This window comes from Balaenoptera acutorostrata, chromosome X, assembly GCF_949987535.1.
Source record: "Balaenoptera acutorostrata chromosome X, mBalAcu1.1, whole genome shotgun sequence".
Classification (NCBI taxonomy): domain Eukaryota; kingdom Metazoa; phylum Chordata; class Mammalia; order Artiodactyla; family Balaenopteridae; genus Balaenoptera; species Balaenoptera acutorostrata.
Genome location: NC_080085.1, coordinates 43480523 through 43505389, shown reverse-complemented (window position 1 = coordinate 43505389; position 24867 = coordinate 43480523). Strand labels below are relative to the sequence as shown.

General features: G+C 41.9%; 1 protein-coding gene across 6 annotated transcripts in view; it reads right to left on the bottom strand.

Annotated features, from left to right (window-relative positions):
- Positions 1 to 8565: 8565 nt before the first annotated feature.
- CLCN5 (chloride voltage-gated channel 5) overlaps positions 8566 to 24867 on the bottom strand; it is a 155013-nt gene continuing 138711 nt past the window's right edge. For 5 of the 6 annotated variants that reach the window (XM_057538113.1, XM_057538114.1, XM_007182645.2 and 2 more), the window contains 7 exons: positions 24415 to 24621; positions 21498 to 21578; positions 20725 to 21267; positions 18756 to 18942; positions 17361 to 17759; positions 16687 to 16903; positions 8566 to 15341 (listed from right to left, as the gene is read on the bottom strand). In XM_057538113.1, coding sequence (XP_057394096.1) covers positions 15251 to 15341; positions 16687 to 16903; positions 17361 to 17759; positions 18756 to 18942; positions 20725 to 21267; positions 21498 to 21578; positions 24415 to 24621 — 1725 coding nt within the window. In that variant the 3' untranslated portion in view covers positions 8566 to 15250. The remainder of the gene's footprint in view (positions 15342 to 16686; positions 16904 to 17360; positions 17760 to 18755; positions 18943 to 20724; positions 21268 to 21497; positions 21579 to 24414; positions 24622 to 24867) is intronic. The other variant, XR_451029.2, reaches the window with a different exon arrangement.

The following is a 24867-nucleotide window of genomic DNA, read 5'->3' as shown; positions in this document are numbered from 1 at the left end:
ACCTGTGACTTTCTTCTAACCAACAGAATATGGCACTAGTAGCAGGATAGCAATTCTGTGGTTATGTTGCATAATCTTGTAAGGAACCTCCTGCTAGGACAGTCTCTTTCTTACTGGCTTTGATGAAGCAAGTGGTCATGTTGGGGAGGCCCACAATGGCAAGTGTAATGGTTAGTTTTAAGTGTCAACTTGGCTGGACCACGGTGCCCAGATATTTAGTCAAACATTATTCTGGATGTTTCTGGTGCTTTTGTATGAGATTAACATTTAAATTGATGCCTTTTGAGCAAGGCAGATTGCCCTCCATACTGTGGGTGGGCTCCACCCAATCAGCTGAAGGCCTGAGTAGAACAAACGACTGACCTCCCCAGAGCAAGAGGGAATTCCTGGACTTAAACTACAACATTGGCTCTTCCCTGGGTCTTCAGCCTGCTGGCCCACCCTGTGGACTTTGAATTTGCCACCTCATCACATGAGCAAATTCCTCATAACCTCCTCTCTCTCTCTCTCCCCACCCCCACTCTCCATATCTGTACACACACACACACACACACACACACACACACACACACACTATTGGTTTTGTTTCTGTGGCGAACCCTAACTAATTCAGCAAAGAAGCAAGAGTGACCTCTGGCTGACAGTAAGCTAGGAACTGACGCCTTCAGTGTGGCAGCCCACAAGGAATTGAATGTTACCAATAATCATGTGAGCTTGGATGTGGATTCTTCCCCAGTTGAGCCTCAGATGAGAGCCCAGCCTTGGCCAATACCTTGATTTCAGCCTTGCAAACAACCCAGCTAAGCTTTGCCAAGACTCTTGATCCACAGAAACTGTGAGATAATAAATGTGTATTGTTTGAAGCCACTAAGTCTGTGGTAATAGTGTTACACAGCAATAGACAACTAATAAAAGAAGGTATGGAAACTGGGAGATTCCTTTCTATTTAATGAGTCCTACTTTTTCTTTCAAGAGCTCTCCTAGCTTTCAGTAAGTCAGTCCTGTGTAATGCTTCCTTAGCAAAAATAGCCTATGGAAATATTGAAGCATTGTGGTATTATAGAAAGAGGCTCGGGAGTCATACAGACCTGGACTTGAATTCCACCTCCACCACTTCCTATCTGTATAACCTAGGACGAGTCACTTCATCCTCCCACCAGCATGACATCCCTTTCCTCAGCTGACATAGGGTATAATAACAGTATCTGTTTCTCAAGGTTGTTGTGGGGATTAAACAAAATAATAGATGTAAAGCATGGAATCTACCACTTCAAACAAAGCAAGCACTCAACACGTGGAAATTTTTTAAATGCTAATCTGTGGAGGGTTCCTAAGCCTGCAAAACCCCAAGGATGAACACCATTGCCTACGGCTGCCCCAGATCCAGGGCTACTTGGTCATCTCGGGTAACAACTGGTAGTGGCATGATGCCACCATTCTCTCTAGATAGCAAAAGCCTGGAAGTACCAGGCCCAATAAATATTTGCTGAAAGAGTACAAGGAAAAGAAACAAAAAGCCTCTACTAGACTGTAAGCCCTGTGAAGACAAGGACCATGTCTGTGTTGTTTGCCGCTGTACATCCAGCACTCAACACAGTGCTTGGGACAGAATTGATGTTCAATAAATAGTTGCTGAATGAATGAACGAACGAATGAATGAATGACTACCTCATGATGAGGCATGAAGGGAAGTAGGTTGGGTGTTTATTTCCAATGTGTGTCTTCTCCACCTGAATGGCTCCCCAGAGATCCCTGATACAAGTACTGGGGCCGTCCAGGGACTCCCTTTAGACCAAATTATTTCTACTACTGTCTTGGGGAATGGTTAATTTCCCCCAAAGGGAGGCAAATAACTGTGAGCAGAAGGGCCCTGGCTATTTAATTAGAGCGAAATAGAAGTAGAATGCCATTTTTTTAAGCATTTACTGGGTACCAGGCACTGCTGAGCTTTTTACACACATTATCTGTCTCATTTATTTCTTACCGCAACCCTCTAGGTTAGGTATTAACATTATCCCCCTTTGGCAGAAAAGATTACCGAGGTACAGAGAGGTTAGGTGCCTTGCCTAGGATCACACAGCTAGTAACTGAGAGCTAGGACATGAACTTAGGCCTGTCAGACTCCAAAGCCTATGCTCTTTCTACTACAGCAGTATTGGGATCTGGCAGTAGCCACAGACTTCTAGAAAGACAGCGGGTAGGGACCCTATCTTATTTGCCTTTGTGCCTCGAGTTCTGTCAGAGTGGCTGTCAAGTAGTAGAGATTCAATAAATGCTTAATAAACAAATCTATCAGTGAAGAACTCTTCCCATTCATTCGATCATTCATTCAATAAATATTTACTGAGTGCCTATAGTGTGCCAGGTATGTCTAGGTAGAAGCTGGGCATATAGTGGTGGACAAAAATCCCTATGGAACTTACATTCTAATTGGGGGAAATAAACTACAAACACATAACTAAGAAAACCTCAGATGACGATGACTACTCTGAAGAAAAAAGAGCATGAATTAATTAAGAATGACTGGGAGGTGAGGGAAGGCTTCTATAAGAGAGGTCATTTAAACTGAATAATAAGAAGGTACTAATCATGCAAAAGTCTGAGGGAGGTACATTTGAGGAAAATGAAACAGCTAGTGCAAAGATCCTGAGGCAGGAATAAACTGGGTGCGTGAGGAACTGAAGAAAAAAAAAAGGTAGTGTGCTGGTAGCAAGTGAGAGAGAGGCTGAACACTAAGAGATGAGGTGTATTAGGTTGTTGGGGCTGCCATAACAAAGTGCCACAAACCAGGTGGTTTAAACAACAGAAATGTTTATTGCCTCAGTTCTGGAGGCTAGAAGTCCAAGATTAAGGTTTTGGCAGGGTTGGTTCCTTCTATGGCTGTGAGGGAGAATCTGTTTGTGCCTCTCTCCTAGATTCTGGTGGTTTGCTGGCAAACTTTGGTGTTCCTTGGCTTGTAGATACATCACCCCAATCTCCACCTTCATCTTTACCTGGCATTCTGGGTGTGTGCGCGCGTGCACGCGTGTGTATGCGCGTGCACTTGCTTCCAAATTTCTCCTTCTTATAAGGACGCCAGTCATATTGGATTAGGGCCTGACCTACTCCAGTATGACCTCATCCTAATTTAACTAATCACATCTGCAAGGGCCCTATTTCCAAATAAGGCCACATTCTGAGGTACTGGGGGTTAGGACTTTAACACATGAATTTTAGGTGGACACAATTCAACGCATAACATGAAGTTAGCAAGATAGGCCAGATGAAGGTCATGGAAGGCCTCAGAGGCCAGGGTAAGGGGTTTGGATTTGCTCTGGATGTAATGGGAAGCTACCAAAGGGTTTCAAATCAGGCAACTGACATGGTCTGATTTATCTTTGAAAAGGATCATTTTGTCTGCTGTGTTAGAATATGAAAGAAAACAGTCCCTGTGCCTGCATGAGTCATATGGCTCCCCTGCTGGGGATGGGAATTCTCATCATAACAACCACTTACTGGACCTGAGGCTTTAGTTTTCTTTATTTATCATTAGTTTGCAAGAAAAACAAATTTAGCTTCCAACTGATGAGATGAACACATATTTATAGCCACATATAAAAATACTGTTTTCTTTCCTGGCTGTTTACTTTTAAAAAATTATAAAAGTGACATATGCTCCCGGTAAAAACTTCAAATAATACTTCAAATAATACGAAGGGAAGTCAATTAGTAAATACAGGCCCCCAGACACTGCTCCCCAACCCCAATCCATCCCCACTTCTCACTTTTCTACACAAGCACATTTTTTAAAAAAACCTCTTTGGAGATCCCCTTCCTAGGATTGCTTCTCATCACCCCTACACGCCTCTATACAGATTCTTACCCACAGTATATTCTTAACACTAGGCCAACTGTCCAACCAGGCAGGCTCCTGTTACTCTCTTCGCATAAACTGGCCTAGAAACAGTCAGGATGAACAGGAGCACGTAGCCATAAGATTAGTTTGGACCTGGGGTCAAAAACACTGAGTTCCAGCTTCTGTTACAACACTTCCTGCCTCTGAGATACTGAGCAAATCACAAACAAGTCTTAGTCTTAGTATCCTCGTATTTTGCCTATCTCACGGGGTTGATGTGAAGTTCAAGGGTATTTGTGCAACAGAATATTTCTAAGTATATTGCTGCTAGTGTAGACAACCCTCCTCTCCACTCCCCATATTCACACAGCCGCATCTGTTGGTATTCACCCATATACGAGGGAGTAACTAGAACTAGAAAGAGAAGTTATGCTGGAGGAAAGGCAAGGAAGGAAAGGGTACAATCGACTTTCTCAGGCTGGGTGATATCTGGGGTAGGGAAGGGTTCTCTGAGTGGCTTTGCAGGCTTCAGCTGTGGTCAAGTGGGGTTTGGTGCTAGAGGGAAAAAATGTAGGTGCATCCCTCTTGACAACCGTAGCTGACAGATTGGTTTGAGTGTAGCTGGGATGCCCTGATTCCAGAGTCTCAGAGGCAGAAATAATTGGAAAACATTTTGGTGGGAGAGGAGATGCCAAGATTCTGCTAATACTCAGCAGAGGCTGCTAAGCCCACAGATATCGGACTTGGAAAAAAATTTCTTTGTCATTAGAATAGACTGCTGGTTGATGCCACTCTTAACTGACTGTGTTTTGGATTGTCATCTCGGGAATGGGCCTATTTTTTCCTTTCATTGAATCTCCATTGCCTAGTGGTGCTCAATAAATACTGGTTGAGCGAACTGACTATTCTCATACATTACCTCCTTTAGCCCTCAGGACCAAATGAATAACAATGATGTTTGTATAGCCAACTTGTAAAACCCAGTTTTCTTACCTAGTTTCATTCATTTCAACAGTCCAAAGAGGCAGGTTTTATCATCATTACTCCTTTACAGATGAGGTTACTGAGGTCACAGAGGTCGAATCACATGGTGAATAAGTAGCAGAGCCTGAAATAAACATGCTCTTCGTCACTTACAAAGGGTTGTATGAGACGGTGATTATCAGGTTGTGACTTGTAGTATAAATTATAAGAACTGCTTGGGGGTCGGTAAGCCTGGTGTCCCTGGAAGGTGGTATACATCTAGGGAAGAGATACATCTTCAGGCAGGAAACAGGAACTAAGAAGGCAAGTTTTACACAGGCTGCTATTCTACCAGTACTGCATTTTCAGAGGTCTTGCTCTGTGCTGGGCACTCTATCTTGCACTTGGGATACAAGAGTGAACAAGAGGTGGGACAATGAATTCTCCCAGGTAGTACTAAGTTGATGCCCACCACGCAGAAGTCTGATAAAGCTTCAGGGCAGGGTGAAGCCTGTAATATCCCCCATATGGTTTTTCAAATACTAGTCCAAGACCTGGCACCAAACCTCCAGGAATCTATATTTTAATACCCATTTCAGATGATTCTGCTGCACAGTCAGGGTCAGCCCGATGAGCTCATTGCACATCACGATGGCTTCATTTTCCCCGAACTTTTAAATTAAAAGTTCTACCTCCGTCTCAGCTGTGCTATAGAGGCACTTTCAGACTAGAATATTAAAAAGGAGTGATCTCCACTACATCCCAAGGCCAGTGAGGTAACCAGAAACATTGTCTCAACAGGAAGGAGAATCTTATGGAACACACAGCTACACTGTGTGGTCCAGGAGCCCCTTTTCAAGAGAAGACTCTTCCTCCAAGGCCAATCTCAGAGATCCTGAATTTTGTTTGATGGAGAAAGGTAGCTATTCCTTTATAGGAAGCCTCAAGTCCAGGTCCCCTGGCTCCAAATTCTATGCTTTTTCCATTCTCTCCGTCTTCTATTCTAACTGCAGCCTCCTGAATCAAGATCCTAAAATGTCTACTTAGAGACACTAGCAGTGGGCAATGTATAGACACAGAACTTCGTCAACCCAACAGCTTGAGGAGGCCTAAGGGAACCCAAAAGCCATAAGTGTCTTTCTCTTACCCTGAATGTTGCTCTCTGCTCAGAGTCCTATTATTATTTTTGAGAATAAAATTTTATTTTTTACTTGTGGTTGTTTGAACACCTCTCTACCCCATGTCCCAGTAGCAGTTAAGATGAGATTGCTTGGGCTTCCCTGGTGGCGCAGTGGTTAAGAATCCGCCTGCCAATGCAGGGGACACGGGTTCAAGACCTGGTCCGGGAAGATCCCACATGCCGCGGAGCAACTAAGCCCATGCACCACAGCTACTGAGCCTGCACTCTAGAGCCCGCGAGCCACAACTACTGAGCCCACGTGCCATAACTACTGAAGCCCATGCGCCTAGAGCCCGTGCTCCACAAGAGAACCCACCACAATGAGAAGCCCGCGCACAGCAACGAAGAGTAGCCCCTCCGCTCGCCGCAACTAGAGAAAGCCCGCGCACATCAGTGAAGACCTAACGCAACCAAAAATAAATAAATAAAATAAATTTATTAAAAAAAAAAGATGAGATTGCTTATTACGAAGGAGGGAAGAGAGACCAGGAGAGGGGCTTTGGGACCTCAAGGGAAGGGCAGAACCTTTGATCCTAGGGAAGGAGCTTAGGAGCCCTGGAGCTAGAGTCCAAAGGACAGGAGCTGGAGATCACTCAGGAAGAGGGGGCGACCACACTTCTTGGTTTGCCAGTGTTGTCGACTGGATGTTTGTGTCGCCCCCAAATTCACACGTTGAAATCCTAACTCTCAATGTATTTGGAGGTAGGGCCTTTGGGAGGTGATGAAGTCAGGAAGGTGGAGCCTGAACATGAACAGGGTTAGTGCCCTGATAAAAAGGACCCCAGAGAGCGCTCTAGCTCTCTTTCTGCCATGTGAGGATACAACACTTCTGTAGTCTGCAACCTGGGAGAGGGGCCCTCACCAGAACCCCACCACGCTGGCACCCTGATCTCAGACTTGCAGCCTCCAGAACTGTGAGAAATCAATTTCTTTTGTTTATAAGCCACTCCGTCTATGGTCACTTGTTATAGCAGCCTGAGCTGACTAACACACCTGGGATAGTCCCAGTTTGTCCCTGGGTAATTATTACCACCACCATCCCACTGTCAGAAGTGTCTTAGTCACACAATACATTATATGGCGATCCTAATGAAGGAAGAACTGGAGTCCTTTCCCCATTGTTTTTATCTGAGGCACTGCTTCTAAAAAGAAACTACAACTTTCAGACACCAGGACGATAGGCTCCTTAAAGGCAGGGACTGCCATGCGATTGACTTGTTTTAACAATAAGAAAAACACAGTTTATTATATACGTGAAAAAGAGAATATCTGATCAACTAAGAAATACCTTGTGATTGAATTTTGTATTCCCAGCATCTAGCTGTATGTATGAATTAACGCTTTTTGCCCTGCCTACCCTCAGACACAGTTTTTTTCTGACCAAACCAGAGCTATACCAGTATTTTAATGATTGCACTGACATCTGGTGGTCATTTCCAGGTTCTTCTCTGGGCAGCTCCTGTACTAGATGATGGATTAATCTGTACCTCATACTCCATCAAAGCCATTTTTATCTGAGCCCTACAGCAACTAGACATGATACTCTAATTCATCGCAAGTTGTTGAGAGCTGGTAACAGCTAGATGCAGTGTTTTTTTTCTTAGAAGGTATTTAGATTAGAGGCAGGGATGATGATAAGTGTGGAAGGGGTCCAGTAAAATGATAAAAAACATCAAAAACTGAAGTTTCCTTGTGGAATTTCAGGCTTATGAGGGAGTTATTTATACATAGAAGTGTCCTTCCTGAAATGATACAAAGTAGGCCAAAGTCATTAAAGTTCTTGGTAGCAACAAGGTATCAAGTCAACACCAGTGCAGATGTAATCAAATGTCAACGGGAGAAACTCTTAAATGAAAACTTGGACACACAGTAAACTGCCTTCCTGGTGGTCTGGCTAACAGAGAGAGGGAGGGAGAGGGGAGGAGGAATCAGATGCAGGAAAAATAGAGCGAGAAAGTAGGAAAACCATACTTCAAAGTATAGCTTTCCTTTGTTTTCTGGGTTCCAGAGAGATGTGAAAAGGAAATGTTTGCATATTCAACCACTTCCCCGAAAAGCCCCACTCCTCAGTCACTTCAAAGGGTTTCCCACAGAAAACATTTTAACCCCAACCCACCATAACGAGGATACTACTGGCCCTACTATTCATTGGAGGAACATTTCCATCACCCATCCTACTCCTTGTAATAACTGACTATAGGCAAGAGGCCTGTCAAAGCCCATAATCTTACATCATTGAAAGCTTAAAAAGAGAGAGAGAAAACACAGCTCCAGCTAATCCTCATTTCATCAGGAAAGGATCACCAATGTATGAGACAGGAACATTTAAGTAGCCATAATGAATGAGGTATCTGGAATCTCTCAGAAAATACAAGGTGCTCCTCATTTGTCTCCTTATGGTAAAAAGTATTACTCGATCTGTAAAACTAATTAAGTCTTTAATAAATCATTTTAAGAAGTGAGCCTACTAGCAGGAGTTTGCAGGTGCCTTTTACACTACCCTCCCCCAACCTCCACACCGAGCTTTTATGATCAGAAATCAATAGCTACAAAATTGAGGGTCTTCAGAAACACACCAGACACCAAATTGGATAAGGCTGTGCTTTATTACATGCATAATTACAAATCTGTGCTAAGTGAAAAATGTATAAAGCAATGGTGACCTGGGTTTAAGCCACACAGAGAAAGGGCTGGACAATCCCATTAACCTTTCTGCCAAAGTCCATTCCATTGCCTTTAATGTGATTGTTTCCTTTTCTTACAATTTGCATAGCACTTACTTGTCAAAGTACTTTCCTTTCATTGTCTCAGTTTATCCTCACAACAACCCTGTGAGGTAGGTAGGGCAATTAACACTATCCCCATTTTGCAGATGGGAACACTGAGGCACAGAGCGGTTAAGATCTCGAGGCTAGTTAGTAGAAGCATAGGGAATAGAAACCAGGTCTTCTAACTCCCCAGCCCACATCTTCCTTTTTAGACTATGTTGCTATGCTTGACCAGGGAGCAGAATGAACTGTGCAGTGAGCCACAGCTTTGGTACAGGCTGTGCCTATGAACAGGGACCAATGTCTCTAAAAGTTAGAATAAAGCTAAGAAAGCGTGACTAAAGGGTTGGCAACACTCAGATAAATAATTGCTCTGAACAGCTCAGCACCAAGTTTCCTGTGGAAACTCTATTAGCTTTAGTTGACTCTAGTTTCTGGAAGCCTAGCTACTGCTAATGTCTATACCTTAGCTTCAGTTGAACTTTTACCAACTCTCAGGAACTAAAATGTCGAGTCAGACAGGTTTTCTTTGGCTACTGCAGTTGGAGCCGGCCCTACAAATGAGCTTATTACAGAGACATTCATATAGTGGCCCATGGGCTGGAACCGGCCTCTCTGATCCTCCTGGCCTCACTGGCTCACCCAACAGGTGGTATTTTTCCCACAGCCAGAAATGAATGGACAGAGGTAAGAGCAGGAGGCTGGCCTTGGTCAAATGAAGAAGAGTCACCATCATTACATCAATGGCATCCTTAGGTGACATGACCAGGGTGCTGTCCGTCAAGCCCAACTCCTTTCTGGCCTGTACCTGGTTAGCAGCATAGCTTCAAAAGACAGTTTAAAAGAACAAAATATTAAACACATCATTTTTTACCTAGAATGAAATTCTTAGTCATTACATAGTCCCAAGGGACCAAATATATAATAAAAAGTAAATATTTATTAAAATCTGAGTGCTAAAAAGGCAGGACAATGGGAAAGAGAGAGAAGGGATAAAGTGAAATGGAGGAGGGAAAAGGAGCACTCTTGAAGGACCATATATTTGAGGTACACTCAATAAGCTAATGAGGCTAAACATTCCTACCCTGACAAAACCATCTCAGGCCATTCCCTCATCTCCATTCTGCCAGGTGGCATTTCACTCATCAAACCCTAGACCGCCTCTCACTTTCGACAGATTTGGACTAGTAGATGATAACAAGGTTTAGCAATGAATACTTCACATGTCTGCATTGAGATGCTAAAGCCCTGGACACTGCCAACAGATACCATTGGCTTTAGCCCCTACAGTGGAGCAAAGCCCCACTGGCCCCATCAACTCAGAATTATCTTCCATTCTCTACTCTCAGAATGATCCTCTCCCTCCCCAAGGTCCACATTCAAAACAATACACTTAGAGTAACTGAGAAAATTTTGAATTCAGGGTATTGGGGTGAGGAGAGAGAGACAGACAGAGAGACAGGGGTGGGGAGGAAAGAGGAGGAGAGGCAGAGATCATTTATTTAAACCCTCATATTTTTATACCATCACACGCTTTTTTCCCCTTAAAAGGCCAAACTTTAGGCAAGGCGTTCATTCAACGAGTGTGCACCCAGAGGCTGAAGGCCCTTTGGCAGGAACTTAGAGGTAGGAATTTATGACTGTGGGATTGGGCTGGATGACCTGATAGGTCCCATCCAAGAAACGCAAACTCTGCACATCATAGACCTTCTTTCTTTCTTGGGTGATTTGGCAAAATCAGACTACAAGGTGGAAAAACCGATTTTGCTCCCTATGTCACTTCAAAACTTTGCCGAGATGCAGATGTTTAGAAATGAGACTGTGACCAGCAAACATTTAGGGAGTATAACTTGAAGTTGCTAACACCTACTAGTCCAGGAACTCCTCCCCTTGGGGCAAGCAACCAAAATCGAGGCAGAGCACAGCTCAGTGGTTACCACAGGTCCACCAGACCAATTTCACTTCAAATTTACACAGCTCCCTGAGCTCTGAGAAAGCCTCACCTTTTTCTTTGTAATCTACAATAAGTACATACCAGGGAGGCTAACAATATAGATTTTTAAAATATTTTGCTATCAGAATTCAAGATAAGCTACCTAAAGCTTATCACTTAGGCAATGGCAGTAGACGCTGCCCTCCTCCGCGAGATGTCTGGTCTTGGGTCAGCCCTCTCCACAAAAGTAGACTGCCTCCACCAAATGCTGCTTTGAGCCTCTTGGTTGCTTGGAAAGCCTGGTCTTTGGGAGACTACTAATTTTTTCTCTCCTTGAGGCACATGATCAAGCAGTTTATAAATGTCGGGGTGTCTGGCTTGGGGCATGGAATGGCCTTCCTCCCACCATCTTACAAGAACTCGTATACTTGCTTACTAGGGTTTTTCCACTGCCATAACTTTCCATTTTCTCTCCAAAGGGAATCCAGGTTATCCCAGAGGTGGTTAAAAATAAAATCAAGGTCGTAGGATATTGAAGTTCAGACCACATATTTAGACATCTTTTTTTTTAAGGACTCAATATTTCACCTCCCCTTTACTTTCTGAACTCCTAATTTTTCTCAGAGTTTTTAAGAGCTCAATAATCTATGCACCACCATGAAAGATGCTCTCCTGCTTTCTCTGAACAGATGAGTGGCCTGCGTTTGGCTCTGATCCAGTGAAAGTAAACCGATTCCTCACAACACACTGTGGTCAGTCATCAGTAAGTACTCTGGCAATATAAAACACACTGGTCATGTCAAATTTTCAATTGTCTTCACTATCATTTATTAAAAACTCAACTTCAAAAACTGTACTCCTTGTGATTTATTAAAAAACAAAACCAAAAGATACTGTGGGGTAACAAGTACACCTTCCTACTCATCACCTAACTAAACAAATCAAGGTCAGGATCCAACTGGGACAGGTGATCCAAATACTTAAAACATACAGCAGTGATTACTTTCCCTGATGGACTCTCTTGCACACTGTTTTAAAAAACATATTTGCTCCCCCGACACCTGAATGGGTTCATAAATTCATAGTTAAGAATTACTTCACAGCCTTAGACCACACAAAGTCCCCATTACTTTATCATTCTCGTGTTCATGCACAATTGAAGACTTGCTAGAGACATTTATGCTTCTTCTCTGCTCTTCCTGTAAACGGTTCAGATTCAGCCTCTGGTGCCAAAACAACGGAACTGCTTTGCAGTTCCATCAGCAAATTAATCGACTGCTCTGCCAGCTGGCAAATACAAAGTACCATCAATGTCAGATTATCCACCAGAGGATATCTGCTCTGTGGATTATACCACCTCTACTCCACAGCTGGGCTGAGCCTGAAGGACACCAGAGCCAGAAAAGAGGGGGAGTGTCTGAACGTACATCCAAATAGAAGTGATCTTAAAAGTGGCCATTATTTTGCTTGTTCAGTCCCCTGCTTCTGCCAATGGCATAACTAATCATGCCTTAACTATTTCGGCTTCTTTAATTCTTTACGTCACAGATCTGAAGATACAAAATATAGCAGTTAGACTTTTACAAATCCATAGACTCTCATTCCTTTCGTGGCCTGGATGTCTACCAGATATTTTGCCTTGGAAAGCCCTAACTCTCTCAAAGCACTTATTGGCATTCTTTTGTAAATCCTTTCCGTGTGTCGGGAAACTTTCTTTCTTAATACCAGAATCGACTGGTCTCGGCTCATACTAATTTTTAAATCACAGATTATCCAGTCTTTTGCCATTGAGGTATGTGGCCATTTGAGACTACTGACAGACCCCCCCCATATCAGCTTTGTTGGTTTAAGTATGTCCAACTGCTGAATTGGCAATGGCAGAAAGAACATTTTCCTTTGCCTCAAGACAAGAAACTCTGAGTGTTAAGGTGCTGAGCTAGCAGTCTAGCAGAGAGCTCTACCACAATTAGTCAAACTTGGAGCCAAACCATAGGACTGGACATATAATGGATACCATACACTACAGCTACTTCTAGCATATGAGTTACAAGGATTCCTGAGAAGCTGAGGTTAATGAATGAGATTTATCAGGAGTGAGGTATCAAAGGGATATTATTCTCTGGAGGGCCAATCGGTGCTTAGTATCTAGAAAGTATACCTTGGCACAGTGTTATCTGATTTCTTGAATTTATTCTCTGAAGTAGCACCTGAACACTGGCTCATCTGTCTCAAATCAAAAACAGAGCCTAGAAGAAACACAAAGGCAAACTTAGACACCCTCCATATCACTGCTGTACTATGAAATGCGACCAAACCTTTCACCATCATCAAATACCAGAAATACTAACATTTCCTGTTTTGAAAACTTTAGTTGGACGGCTGATAAGAAAAGACAGGTAGTGAACCAGAAGTACACACATAAGAACTTTGATTTGTGCACAACAGACGTGGTGGTCAGGCAAATAGCCTCATCTCGTGTGAGGGAATCAGTGGTACAGGAGGGACAAAAGACGTGAAGTTACTGAGTCGTGACTATAATATAATATAACCTAGGGAGGTTTTTGTCTTTTTCATTAAAATGCTAGAGTGATATACTTAAAAGGAGAAACTCTGGTGACTGCCTTGATATTTTAAAGATAAAAATCAAAATAAGCCTTGGCTCCCCAGTTCTAGGCAATAAAAGAATTTCAGATTTTGGAAAGATAAGAAACTAGGGGTAAAAAATCCTAGAATCAGAGATCGGCAACTTTTAAAATGAGGTACGCTGAGGTGCTTGGAGTGGGAGGAGAGGCTATGCCGAGTGACTGCTGATTCTAGGCTAGAAGGATGGTGGGAAGCGCTGGGAACAGACTTGTAAAATGGGAAAGGCTCAACTCCCACCCTTAGCATTTGAGTCTCACTGCTGTGGGCGTCAGCGTGGAAATGGAGCTACTGGGCTATAGAGCAAAGCAAATGGTTGTGCGTCACCTCTGGTCCATGGGCTGTAAGACTGTAGAGGCTGGGTTTACAATTTAACTAGCCCTGGGAGTTATTTTTTTGTAACAGGAATGATTAACCGGGCACACTACTCAATCCCAAAGAGAGGACTCAGGACTGAGGCGTGGGAAAGGGAGAATGGAGGAGGAACAACAGCACGTGGGTAAAACTGTAGAAAACGAAACAGTAGTCGGAATGATGACGGTGGCTCTGTAACTCCACCAGGTGTCCTTAGAGTGTGATGTTTTCTACTGCAGTAAAGGTGGTAGGAAATTGAGACAGGCACCTTTTCAATTGTATACAAGCACCTTTGGTGTCACCAGGCCTTGTCCACACCCCTGGGTCTCAGGATGGTTCTGCATTTTATTTTCAATTCTAAGGAGCCTCAAGGGAGTCACAGCTGCCTATCCTGTTCCAATGCCTTGACTATACCTGAAAGTACCCCAAGCCTAAATTCACGATCACGGGGACAACACTGGCCTGTTATATATATGTACTTAACACTGGGAGGAGGCATGAGTGCCCAGTCATTTTACTACTGGTGGTTGTCATGAAGGAATGCATGAGAATGCAGATACAGCTCGGGATCTTCCCTGGTTTACCAGTATGCAGTCTAGACTTGGTTCCCTTTACTATTCTTACATATTCCAGAAGCCAAAAGCACCATCACTCATGGAGGTGGCATCTGGGTAAGAGTTGGGACCTCACAAAAATGTGAAAGTCCTGGTCATTGACTTTGCTTAGAACTTTACTAATCATTTGTTTCAAGGAAGATGGAGAAATCATTCCTTGCTACTAACAAATTCATGGCAAAGTCCTTGTCTACTAGCTAACAAAGGCCATCTGGAAAATTACCCTTTTTGCAGACAAGGAGAAAATTCTATAACTTATCTTTTGTGCACTTCAAAAGAGTACCAGGAACAAGCAAGCTATAAAAGTCAACCTCTCTACATCCATTTAGAGGAGATTAACCAAAGCAGCATTGTCTTATAATCAGATATTAAAATTAACATACACATACACACACATAAACTAATAATGCTAAATACTGTAACAAGAACAAGATAACATTTGAACTGAATTCACAGTCTGGAAAATACCATTACTATTTTTCTTCTGGCTTTCCTTTCTGTGGTTGGAAAAGCAAAGTCCCTGGTTTACACTTCATCTTCCACCAATGACAGAGTCCAAAAAAGTGACTTTTTCATGAGCTTCCTGCAGGCTATAGGTCAGGACGGTTGGAATTTTTCTTGCATAGTTTTCAGTGATTGCATATTGGCTAACACTTATGTTTTAAATTAAAAAAATCTTTAAAAAAAAGAAAAAAAAAGAATTAAACCATAGCAATCTTCTTTACTCTTTCATGAAATCTTCCTAATGCAATATCACAGAAGCCTAACTGAATTTTCTCCTAAAGAGAAGATTAATTTCCAGAGATTATGTAGTGCAACTGGTTAACTTGTAGGAAAGAGACAACACACTAATATAACTTCACCATCCAAATGTGGGAAATGTTTTTTGGGTACCCAGTTAATAAAATATATCCATGGTCTGCAATGTCCTTCCTGTTTTATATCCAGTACAGCCCTGTGATTCTAGTTGAAGAGAATGGAATCAGGATCTTGGTTCGCCATCTGTGCTATATGCTTTAGCACATCCTTTTTGGTAATGATTCCAAGCAATCGCCTAAAAGACAAAACAAGACAAAAATTAATCTGTAGTTAAAATAACATTCTCAAAGGTGACACTTTTTGTGGTCCTTTTCATCTTTGTCTTTGAATACTATCTGCACTTACAGAATGATGACAGGACTAGATTACATGTACCAGGCAAATGGGACAATGCATGGGTCGCTAAGCATGCTCTAAGCACTTCTTCCTCTAGGTCTTAAATCCTGCTATTTCCTGTGGTTTAAATACTCTTCTCTATATATACAGATCTTACCTTTTGCAACCCAGTTCAAATGTCCCTCTTCCAGAACACCTTCCCTGATCCTATGAGCCAGTAATAACTGTGCCCTCCTCCTGGGAACAGCATGTTCTGTGCACACCTCTTCCATAGCATTTGTCCAGTTTGCTGTGTTCTCAGCTTCCCTATAACACTGTATGCTTCTTGAGGGCAGAGAAGGGTCTCATTGCTTTTTGCCTCTCCCCGGAATCTAGTGGAATGCCTTCTTACATGAAGTACAGATTCAGTAAAGGTGAATGGATCAGTTAGGAAAAGTCCCCTTACTGATCTCAATCCTGCAAGACATCTGCTACGCTACGCAGAAATTTTAGAGGGCGAAATTCTTATATAATCACTAGATTAACATACCAGGGTCAAAAACAACAACAACAACAACAAAAAAACACCCACCCTTCTCCTCAACCTCCTTTCTTTTCCAATAAAAATAGCATGGCTTCGTTTACTGGATAAGAAATATCCCAGAAAGAAAGAGCCTTAGCCTTGGGAGTCAGAAGACTTGTGTTTAGGGAGTTCCCTGGTGGCCTAGTGGTTAGGATTCTGGGCTTCCATTGCGGTGGCCTGGGTTCAATCCCTGGTCCGGGAACTTAGATCCCGCAAGCTGCGTGGTGAGACCAAAACAGAAAAAATAAAGCCTACCACTACTAGACAGTAACTGGGGGTCCTTGTGCAAATCTTTAAACCTTACTGGAACTTGGTTTTCTAACCCTCAAATAATAACAACAAAGGTATCATAAGGACCAAATACTATACATATACTACCTAATACCATTATAATTTCAGTGCTGCCTGTTCATGAGAACATAGTTGTTTCCTTTGTGGGGGAGGAACTGAGTTATTTATAATGTGCAACCAGCAGTTCACATCTCTCAAACCCACTATCTTCCCCAAACTCCTTTTCTATTAATTATGACAAAAAAAAAGAAACACATTCATCTTTATCTCGGAGCTTCAAAAAGGTCTATAAATGCTACAAACGTTCATGTGAGTTGGGTTCTTCTTTCTTTATCTCTCTACATTCTCTTTTTCTCCCAAATCCAATTTGCCTTCACCAAAGAGCTCTCACCCATTGTGTGTAACCAGGCACTGCCGCAGTCCCAGCTTGCGGAAGATATCTACCACGATCTCCATGGGTGTAAGGTCAGTCACAGTGAAGGGGCTGAGATCCAGGATGTTCCAAAGCTTGAGGGTAGGTGGGGTGTATGGTGGCATTGGAGGAGAATGCTCGGTGAAATAAATGACAGAAGTGCTCACAACTCCATCCTGTTTTTTTCGAGCATTTTCTATTTGAAAAGTAGGAAAAAAAAGGTTGAAAAAGGAAGGACTACTTCTAAACTTCTGGCCCCTAACCAGTCCCCTCTCCGCTCTGTCCTTCCCCTTTTCACGCATGCATGCATGCTTAGTGATTGACTGACTGATTGTACAGTTGATTTACAATGTTGTGTTAGTTTCAGGTGTACAGCAAAGTGATTCAGTTTTATATATATGTATATATACATATAATTATATATATATCAATATATATAAACATTCTTTTTCAGATTCTTTTCCATTACAGGTTATTACAAGATACTGAATATAGTTCCCTGTGCCATACAGTAGGTCCTTGTTGCTTATCTATTTTATATACAGTAGTGTGTACCTGTTAATCCCAAACTCCTAATTTATCCCTCCCTTCCCCTCATGCATATTTCTTTATTTCCATAGTGGATTCCCTTATCCCATTTCTGAAATCCTTACCAACTGAAATAATGAGGTCTCTTCGGAGGACAAAACCCACAAGTCTTTGGGACTCCCGGGACACCACAACTGGGAAGCCACTGTAAGTGGTTTCACTGATTATGGTCTCTACGTCTTCCACGGTCATACTGTCCTGAGTAAGGACAGTCAACAAAGGATCATTTCTCCGGGGTTTCATCACATCCATTGCCAGGGTCTTGTGAGCAAACTCTTCTTTGGCTTCAAGAAAGGGGTATCCATTGAGACGGATGTGGGCATCATAGATGCCCTCCCGCCCAAGAGCATCTGCCACCCACTTGCTTGTCATGGCTGCGGCCATCAGAGGCACAATGTATTCCAAGCCACCAGTTAGTTCAAACATTATGACAACAAGAGAAACGGTCATCCGAGTCACCCCGCCTGCAAAAAACAGACACAGGCTACTTACTGAAGGGAGCAAAAGTATAGGATTCATTAGTTATGGGCCTGTCACAGGCCCCATCCAGAAAAAGCTACTTACCAGAAACATCACTAAAAGGAGGCCTCACCTACAGACCCCTGCAACTGCATTCAAGCAAGTTTACAATGAACATGAGTCAGACTTCTCAAAATAATCTCTACAAAAGTACAAGATACCTCCTTCATTCTTCTTCTTTTTTTCATTCGTCTGTTGCTCCCCACCCCCCAATTATACAAGTAATTGCATAAGATCTCTATGATTTGTGTAACACTACAGATACGAGAGGTTCTCTGGGATGTGCAGGCCCACTGTGGAAAGATCAGAAAATACATATATTTTTAAAGTATATAAAAGAAAGCCATTATCCATAAGCTCACTGCCTAGAAATATGCTGAGTAAAAATTTCAAATGACTTTTTTCATAAACGTATGTTTTTATATAAATGAACTCGTATTATACGTTTAAATTCCCCACCATGCTTTTTCTCCTAACTTTATATTAGGAATACTTTGTATATTAGTACAAATGTATTTAACATTGTATTTAAAGATATTAAACCTATTAGCATCACATTCAGTGGCTGCACGGTATGGCATTATATGGATGTACTATACCATAATTTATTTAACCAGTCCCTTATTGTGCTTTTAGGTTGATTCCAGTTACTTGCTATTACACATAATACCATGATGCACATTCTTGTGCAGATCATCTTTGTCCAAATTTCTGATTAGTTCCTCAATATGACAGAATTTGAGAGAAGAATTACTTTCAAACGGGAGGAATGGAGATATACGGTAAAGAATGTTTTCTTAAAGCACTTGAAAATGGCAAGCCCAACAAGAAACGGACAGTCATCTTTAAAAAAATCTACAGTCAATTGTGCTTAATATCACTCGTCTTTATAATGCCACCTGGGTAGCAATCTCTTTGAAATCAATGCAAACAGTACTCACCCAAGCAGGCTGCAGCCCCAACCATCGCATAAAGGCCAGGGGTGATACAATCCGCTCCTTGACTGCACCAGCTATTGAAGATGGCCCAGTCATGGTGGTAATAAGCCAGCTGTTCCATCCCTACTCCCAAGAGCCGACCCGCTATAGCACCAACAGCCATGCTAGGGATAAAGAGGCCAGAAGGGATCTGCAAAGAGAAAGCAAAAGATGGTCAGTGAGAAGTGACGTGATCGTCCGGCACATGATAAGGGCTAGAGGACTGACCCTCTGCGAAGCGAACAGGCCAATGACAATTTAACTATGCACTATGCTAGCAAGTGGCTGCAAAGATTTGTGTAATACTACAGGGACTAGAGGTTCTCTGGGACGTGCAGGCAAGGACGACTGCAAAGACGCTTACCCTGATTCGGGGTCCATCAGGCAAGAGCCTGAACTCTCCAGACCAACACAGAACTGGAGGCAGAAATTAAGCCTTTCCCAAAGAAAAAGGAAAATAGATGGAGTTTCTCATATATGCAGACATTTTCCCCAATTTTGAATTCTAATCAACAACAATTACCCTTTATTGACTATCTACAATGTTCTATGCTGGATGCTCTATGGACCAGATTTCGTGGGTTCTTTACAACCACCCCAGGAGGCAGGTGTTATAATTCCCAACTCGCAAAGGACCTAAGGTGCAGAGAGGTTAAGGAACTCACCCAAGGCCAAGATTTAGTGAACGCTGGTGCTGCGGTTTAAATGCAATGCTTGTAACCACGCTCATGTATTGAATCTTGACCCATTGCTCACACAAAAAGGATGGCACATGAGGTTTCAGTTTATTTTAACAGTATAAAGAAAGAATAAATGATTAAGTTTTCTTAATGAGATAGTGACTATGGTTGCATGACTATCCCAAAAAGGAACCCCCATCTGTCTCCCCACTCTTTTTTTGACTCCTAGGATACAATAGTGCATTCTCAATTTTCTGTGCTAAGAGAGGGAAAATGATGACAGAGATAATCCAAACAGCAGATTATTTTAAAATAGCTTGTATTCAATTCTGGAATATATTTGAATCAGGGTGGGTCTGATGGTCTGCAAATTCACTTTAGATGAAAGAATGAAGCCACGAGGTGAAAAGTAACTCAAGAAGCACTGCAAATCTGTCCAGGGTGTTGAAGAGGATGCATATCAATTCAGAGATTACAGTACTGCCTAAACCGACTTGCTGGCTCTTATTTTCTGGTTTGAATCTCCATTTCCCTAGAGAATAGAGGAACTACCTTGGTAGCTGAGTGCTAAAGAAAAGAAACAAACAAATGAAAACCAAGGAAGAGAAGGAAAATACTTTACAAATTTTCCTTCCTGGTTTCTTCTGACACATGGAAATGATAACGGGTGCTGAAAATAAAAGATGCTGGCCTAATATCAGCTTTTGATAATCTAAATATTAATTTAGGATCACCTGTGAAGTTCTTGATAATTGGACACTGATAACAACTGTAAAAAATACATTTAGCTACATATTGGGTTGAGCCATATGAAATTGCTATTTTAGTGGTCAAAATGGTCGGCAACTTCTTTTGGTTCAACCTACTATTTTGCTTTATTCGTAACTCTAAAGCCACTTTATAAGGACCAAAAATGTGTTGGTCAAATATTGTTTTGATACAAAATGCACTGGAATAAATACCTCAGCATCCTTTTTGAGAGGCAAAATATGTTTTCCACAGAAAAGGAGAAAATGTTTCTACTTGAAATCTCATCACTGAGGTTTGCATTTGGCCTAAAACTGGGCTTGCACAATTTTAGATAGAGGTACAATCGTCTAAGAAGTTATGAGAACACGTGGGGGTAAAAAGGGCTTTGGGTCTTCGAAGCTGGACATGCCACACGAACTATGAGAATTGTACAATATCTTGGCTTTGCCCTCCAAACTTACAGCCACACAAATATCCACCAAGGACCAAAAGAATCTCCTCACCTTCATGCCAAAGGTGAATATAGTGATGACAATTTTCAGTATGAGTGTCAAGGCTAGCTGCCACATTGCGCTGTAGACTCCCACACCAGCCGGTCTGTCGGGCAGCTCACCCGCCTTGCTTGTGTTGAAACGGTTCTCATAATCACAGAGCTTAGAGGAGTCCAGAAGGCCACAGTCATTGAACAGCTCAGAAATGAGCTCACTTGTGCTCATACGGGTGTACTCATTGGGGAAAGCCAGGATGGCAGTGATGGCCGTCACGACGAGTACCTCTATGACAGGATACTTGCCCAACTGAGTGGTCTTACGCTTCCGACACCAGGCGATGTTGGTGCGGATAAACAAAGCTCCCCACAGACCACCAAATATGCCCAACAGAATGAAGGGCACGAGCTCAAAGAGATGCCACGGGGTGTGAAACTCCACATAAAATAGAACCAGGCGGCTGTTCCCAAACGGATTGATGGAGCGTAGAGTGAATGCTGCCACTAAAGCAGCAAAAAACGAACGCCACAGTGTTTTGAGGGGAAAGTAGTAGCTGACCTGTAAGAGAGAAAATAAGAAAGTAAGCTCAGTCAACATGCGTAAACTGGGGTGAAAACTGGTGCTGCAGGAATTAGAGTTGAGGATGTAAATGGCCTGGAGATCTCCGGCCCCGTGGCAAAGCGCTGGAGTTGGGCAGAGCACTTTGGGACTGCAATGGACACAGACAATGGCCAGAATTCCTGGCACAAAATCATGTGCGTGGCTCTACAGACAGATAGAAGTATTACCTCTTCTAGGCTGAATAATACTCCGCCAATAGGTGCCCCAAAGGCTACAGATACACCGGCTGCAGCTGCAGCTGACAAGACCTACGATGCAAAACCCAAAATTAGTGATAGATCAAGGCCACTTTCCCACCTTCAATCACATTTTAAAAAGGAATGTTAGTGGTTACTAAACATAAAAAAACAATTTTATATGCTCCATATCCAGTTTATCAAAAATGAAGTTCAATGTATATTTACTTTTAGAGCAAACACTGTATGCTGAATTTTGAACACATGGTTCACATGCTGGAACATGTAGAGGGCCTTCCTTTGTAATTAATTTAGGCATGTACTTGATTCCAAATTATGCCCCCCCATCCCCAACACTCCCAATTCCGTAACTGATTTTGAGTCTGCAGACCTATTTACCACCTAAATGAAATACTTCCAGTGATGTATTTACATAGCACTTTCTTTATAAAGGAAAGCTTTTAAAATGAGATTTTAAAGGCTCTAATGATACAAAACTGAAGTAATGATTGGCTCCCAGCTAGTCAGAAGTTGAAAATATTCAGACAATAAGTATTTAGAGTTTCCTGTACTATGTGCCCTACTCCATGCCTAGTGACCTATGGAGACAGAAGTAGGGGGGGCGAATAGAGGCAAAATTGGGGATAGATTTTGAAAAGAAGAGAAGACCTAAATGTGTTTAGGTGTGGCAAGGAAAAGGGTGAGGAGGGAGAGGAAGAGGAAGAAGCTGTCAGAGAGAAATTAAAAGGGACAAGGAGATGGGGAAAGAGAGCAAGTGATATTTCGAGAGCACCATCTTTTTACGTCATAGGCATTGGCTTGTGTATGTAAAAGGTGCATGACAAACACACCAGAATTAATAGAAGGATAAAGTCCTTTCATTGGATTCTGGTTGCTGTGGAGTGGTATATAATTTGTGGTAGTGAGGAACTATTTTTAAAAGGAAGTTGAATAAAATTAAGAGTTTTTGAAGAAAAAATGGTTCTCGGCAAAAATAAATAGGCAGGTTTCTCTGGGAGTGCAGGATGGCCAAAGAAAATGAAGGGGGCTGGGGGGAAGAGTGATCTCTGGTGCTAGCTGGGGAGGACTTTGAAATTCAAGGCTAGAATGACTTTCATCTGAGAAGGATGAGGACATTCAACATGAAACTTGAGAAAGGGGATTTCAGTGACTTTGTTTAGGATGAATTATGAGGGAGAAGAAAGAATCGAAGTGGCCTGTTTGCTTTAATATTATGTTGTAGAGTAGGGTCTATCTACACCCTACCTTCTCAAATCTCTATTTTACTCTCAACCATCTGGCCACTTTGACAAGGCCCTGGGACATAAAAGGGTTACTGCTGATGGTGAGAACAACAGGAAAAAATAACTGCCAAGTCTGAATAAGCAATAGGAAGTGAATGACATATTCAAATATTCATGAGTTTAGTTAGAAATATATATGACACCTGTACAGAGAAACAGCCAAATCAAACTCCTCTCTTATTTTATAAAGAACTATTTGAACAAAAATGCCAATTTTTATGGAATGAAAATAACCAGCAATCTACAGTTTCAAAGCTACCTCTACCTATGCAAAACCAGCAACAATCAACACTTTACTCTTGACAGTTAAAATGGTTTTTTTTCCATGTCTTTAGCTTCTGTTATACATTATTCCTATCTAACAACCTCACTAATTTAATACTGCCTTTATGTCCCTCTACATTTGACAGATAGCTAAACAACCTACTCAGATTTCCCCCTCTCTCTCCTGCTAGCCTACCTCTCCTGCCAGGAACTTTCCCCCTTGAACTATCAAAATGTATTCCATATTTGAAATTTCAACATGTTTGAGTTTCCTTCTGAGTCTTACGGTGAATTTTGTTTTGTTTTGTTTTGAGAACAAATCATTAGGTTCCGATTTTGTGAAAAATCCTTTCTAATGAAATGACCTTGGTCTCGACCCATTCCATATGTGATTTCTTTGTAATTCAAGGAAAATAGAGCAAGAACCATTTTCTGAAATCCTTAATTATAGCAGGACAAAAGTAACCAATGACTTGGAACTTTTAGAAAAATGTTCTTCCTCCTCAAAATGACATACATTAACAACTGTATAAACACGAGAACAACTATAGAGATGCTGCAGCGGGGTTAATTTAGCGGGGTTGAGCCAGAAGACAGGGAGAGAGATATCCACTACAGAGAGAAACCAATGCAGCGTGCTGTTAGGTAGAAATAAAAGATGGAAAAGCTGGCATCTGAAACACATGCTGAATTTTATATTCTCTCACAGGGATAAACAACTTTCTTTTAAAATAATCTTCCATTAGTTTTGTACTTATTTTGTAATAGAAATAGCACATGCTTGTATAGAATTATACATAATGAAAAGTTGAAGTCCTTACTTCTCCCTCACTTTCCCCTTCACCAGAGGTAGACATTTTTTAACAGTTTGGGGTGAAACCACTTTCCAGCCATTTTCTTTCTAGGTGCATATATACATACTTTTCAAAAACATTAACTGATTTTTACTATACACATTATTCTGAGATTGGCTTCTAAAAGTTTAATGGTATTTTATAGCCATCATTCCATGTGAGTATACATAGCATTATCTCATTCTTTTTAACAGTTGCACAGTATTCTAGAGTATGGACAGAATATTGTTTATTTAATCAATCCCCCATTGATGGACATTTTGACTGCTTCAGTTTTTCACGATGTTGACAGATGCTTCACTGTCTATCCCTATACACCTTTGTGCACACATGGTAGGATGTCTGTAGGATAAATTTCTAGAAGTGGAACTGCTTGGTCAAAAGGCATTTGCATTAACACTGGTAGAATCCCCCAACTCTCATCTCTAAGGTTGTACCATTTATGCTCTCACCAAAAAAGAGACTATTAAGGCTGTTTGTTATTACCTCTCTGCGTTTGGCTTCATTCTTCCTGTATTTGTTGAAGCAGTGGCACAGGATGTTCCCACAGCAGCAAGCCACGTGCACTAGGGGGCCCTCTTTGCCCAAGCTCAGGCCAGATGACACTGCCAGCACCAGTGTTACGGTTTTGATAATCAGGGTCCACTTACCCAAATAGCCCCTAATAATGAAACCACTCAAGATAGTTTTTATCTGCAGGTCAAACACAGAGAGATTGAATACAGACTAAGTAAGGAAACAAGGCTAAGAAGCAATAAATCTGGTCCTCGTTATAGAAACTGCACCTTTTGAACAAGTGATATATAAATGCTTGACCCACAGTGATCCCAGTTTGGGAGGGAGCCCAGCAGCCCAAGAAAGTGAGAAATGTTCTTTAAACTTTCATGTTCCTTTTTTTTCTTTTTGGCCATGTGATAGCTGGGCAAGGTAGTATTGTAA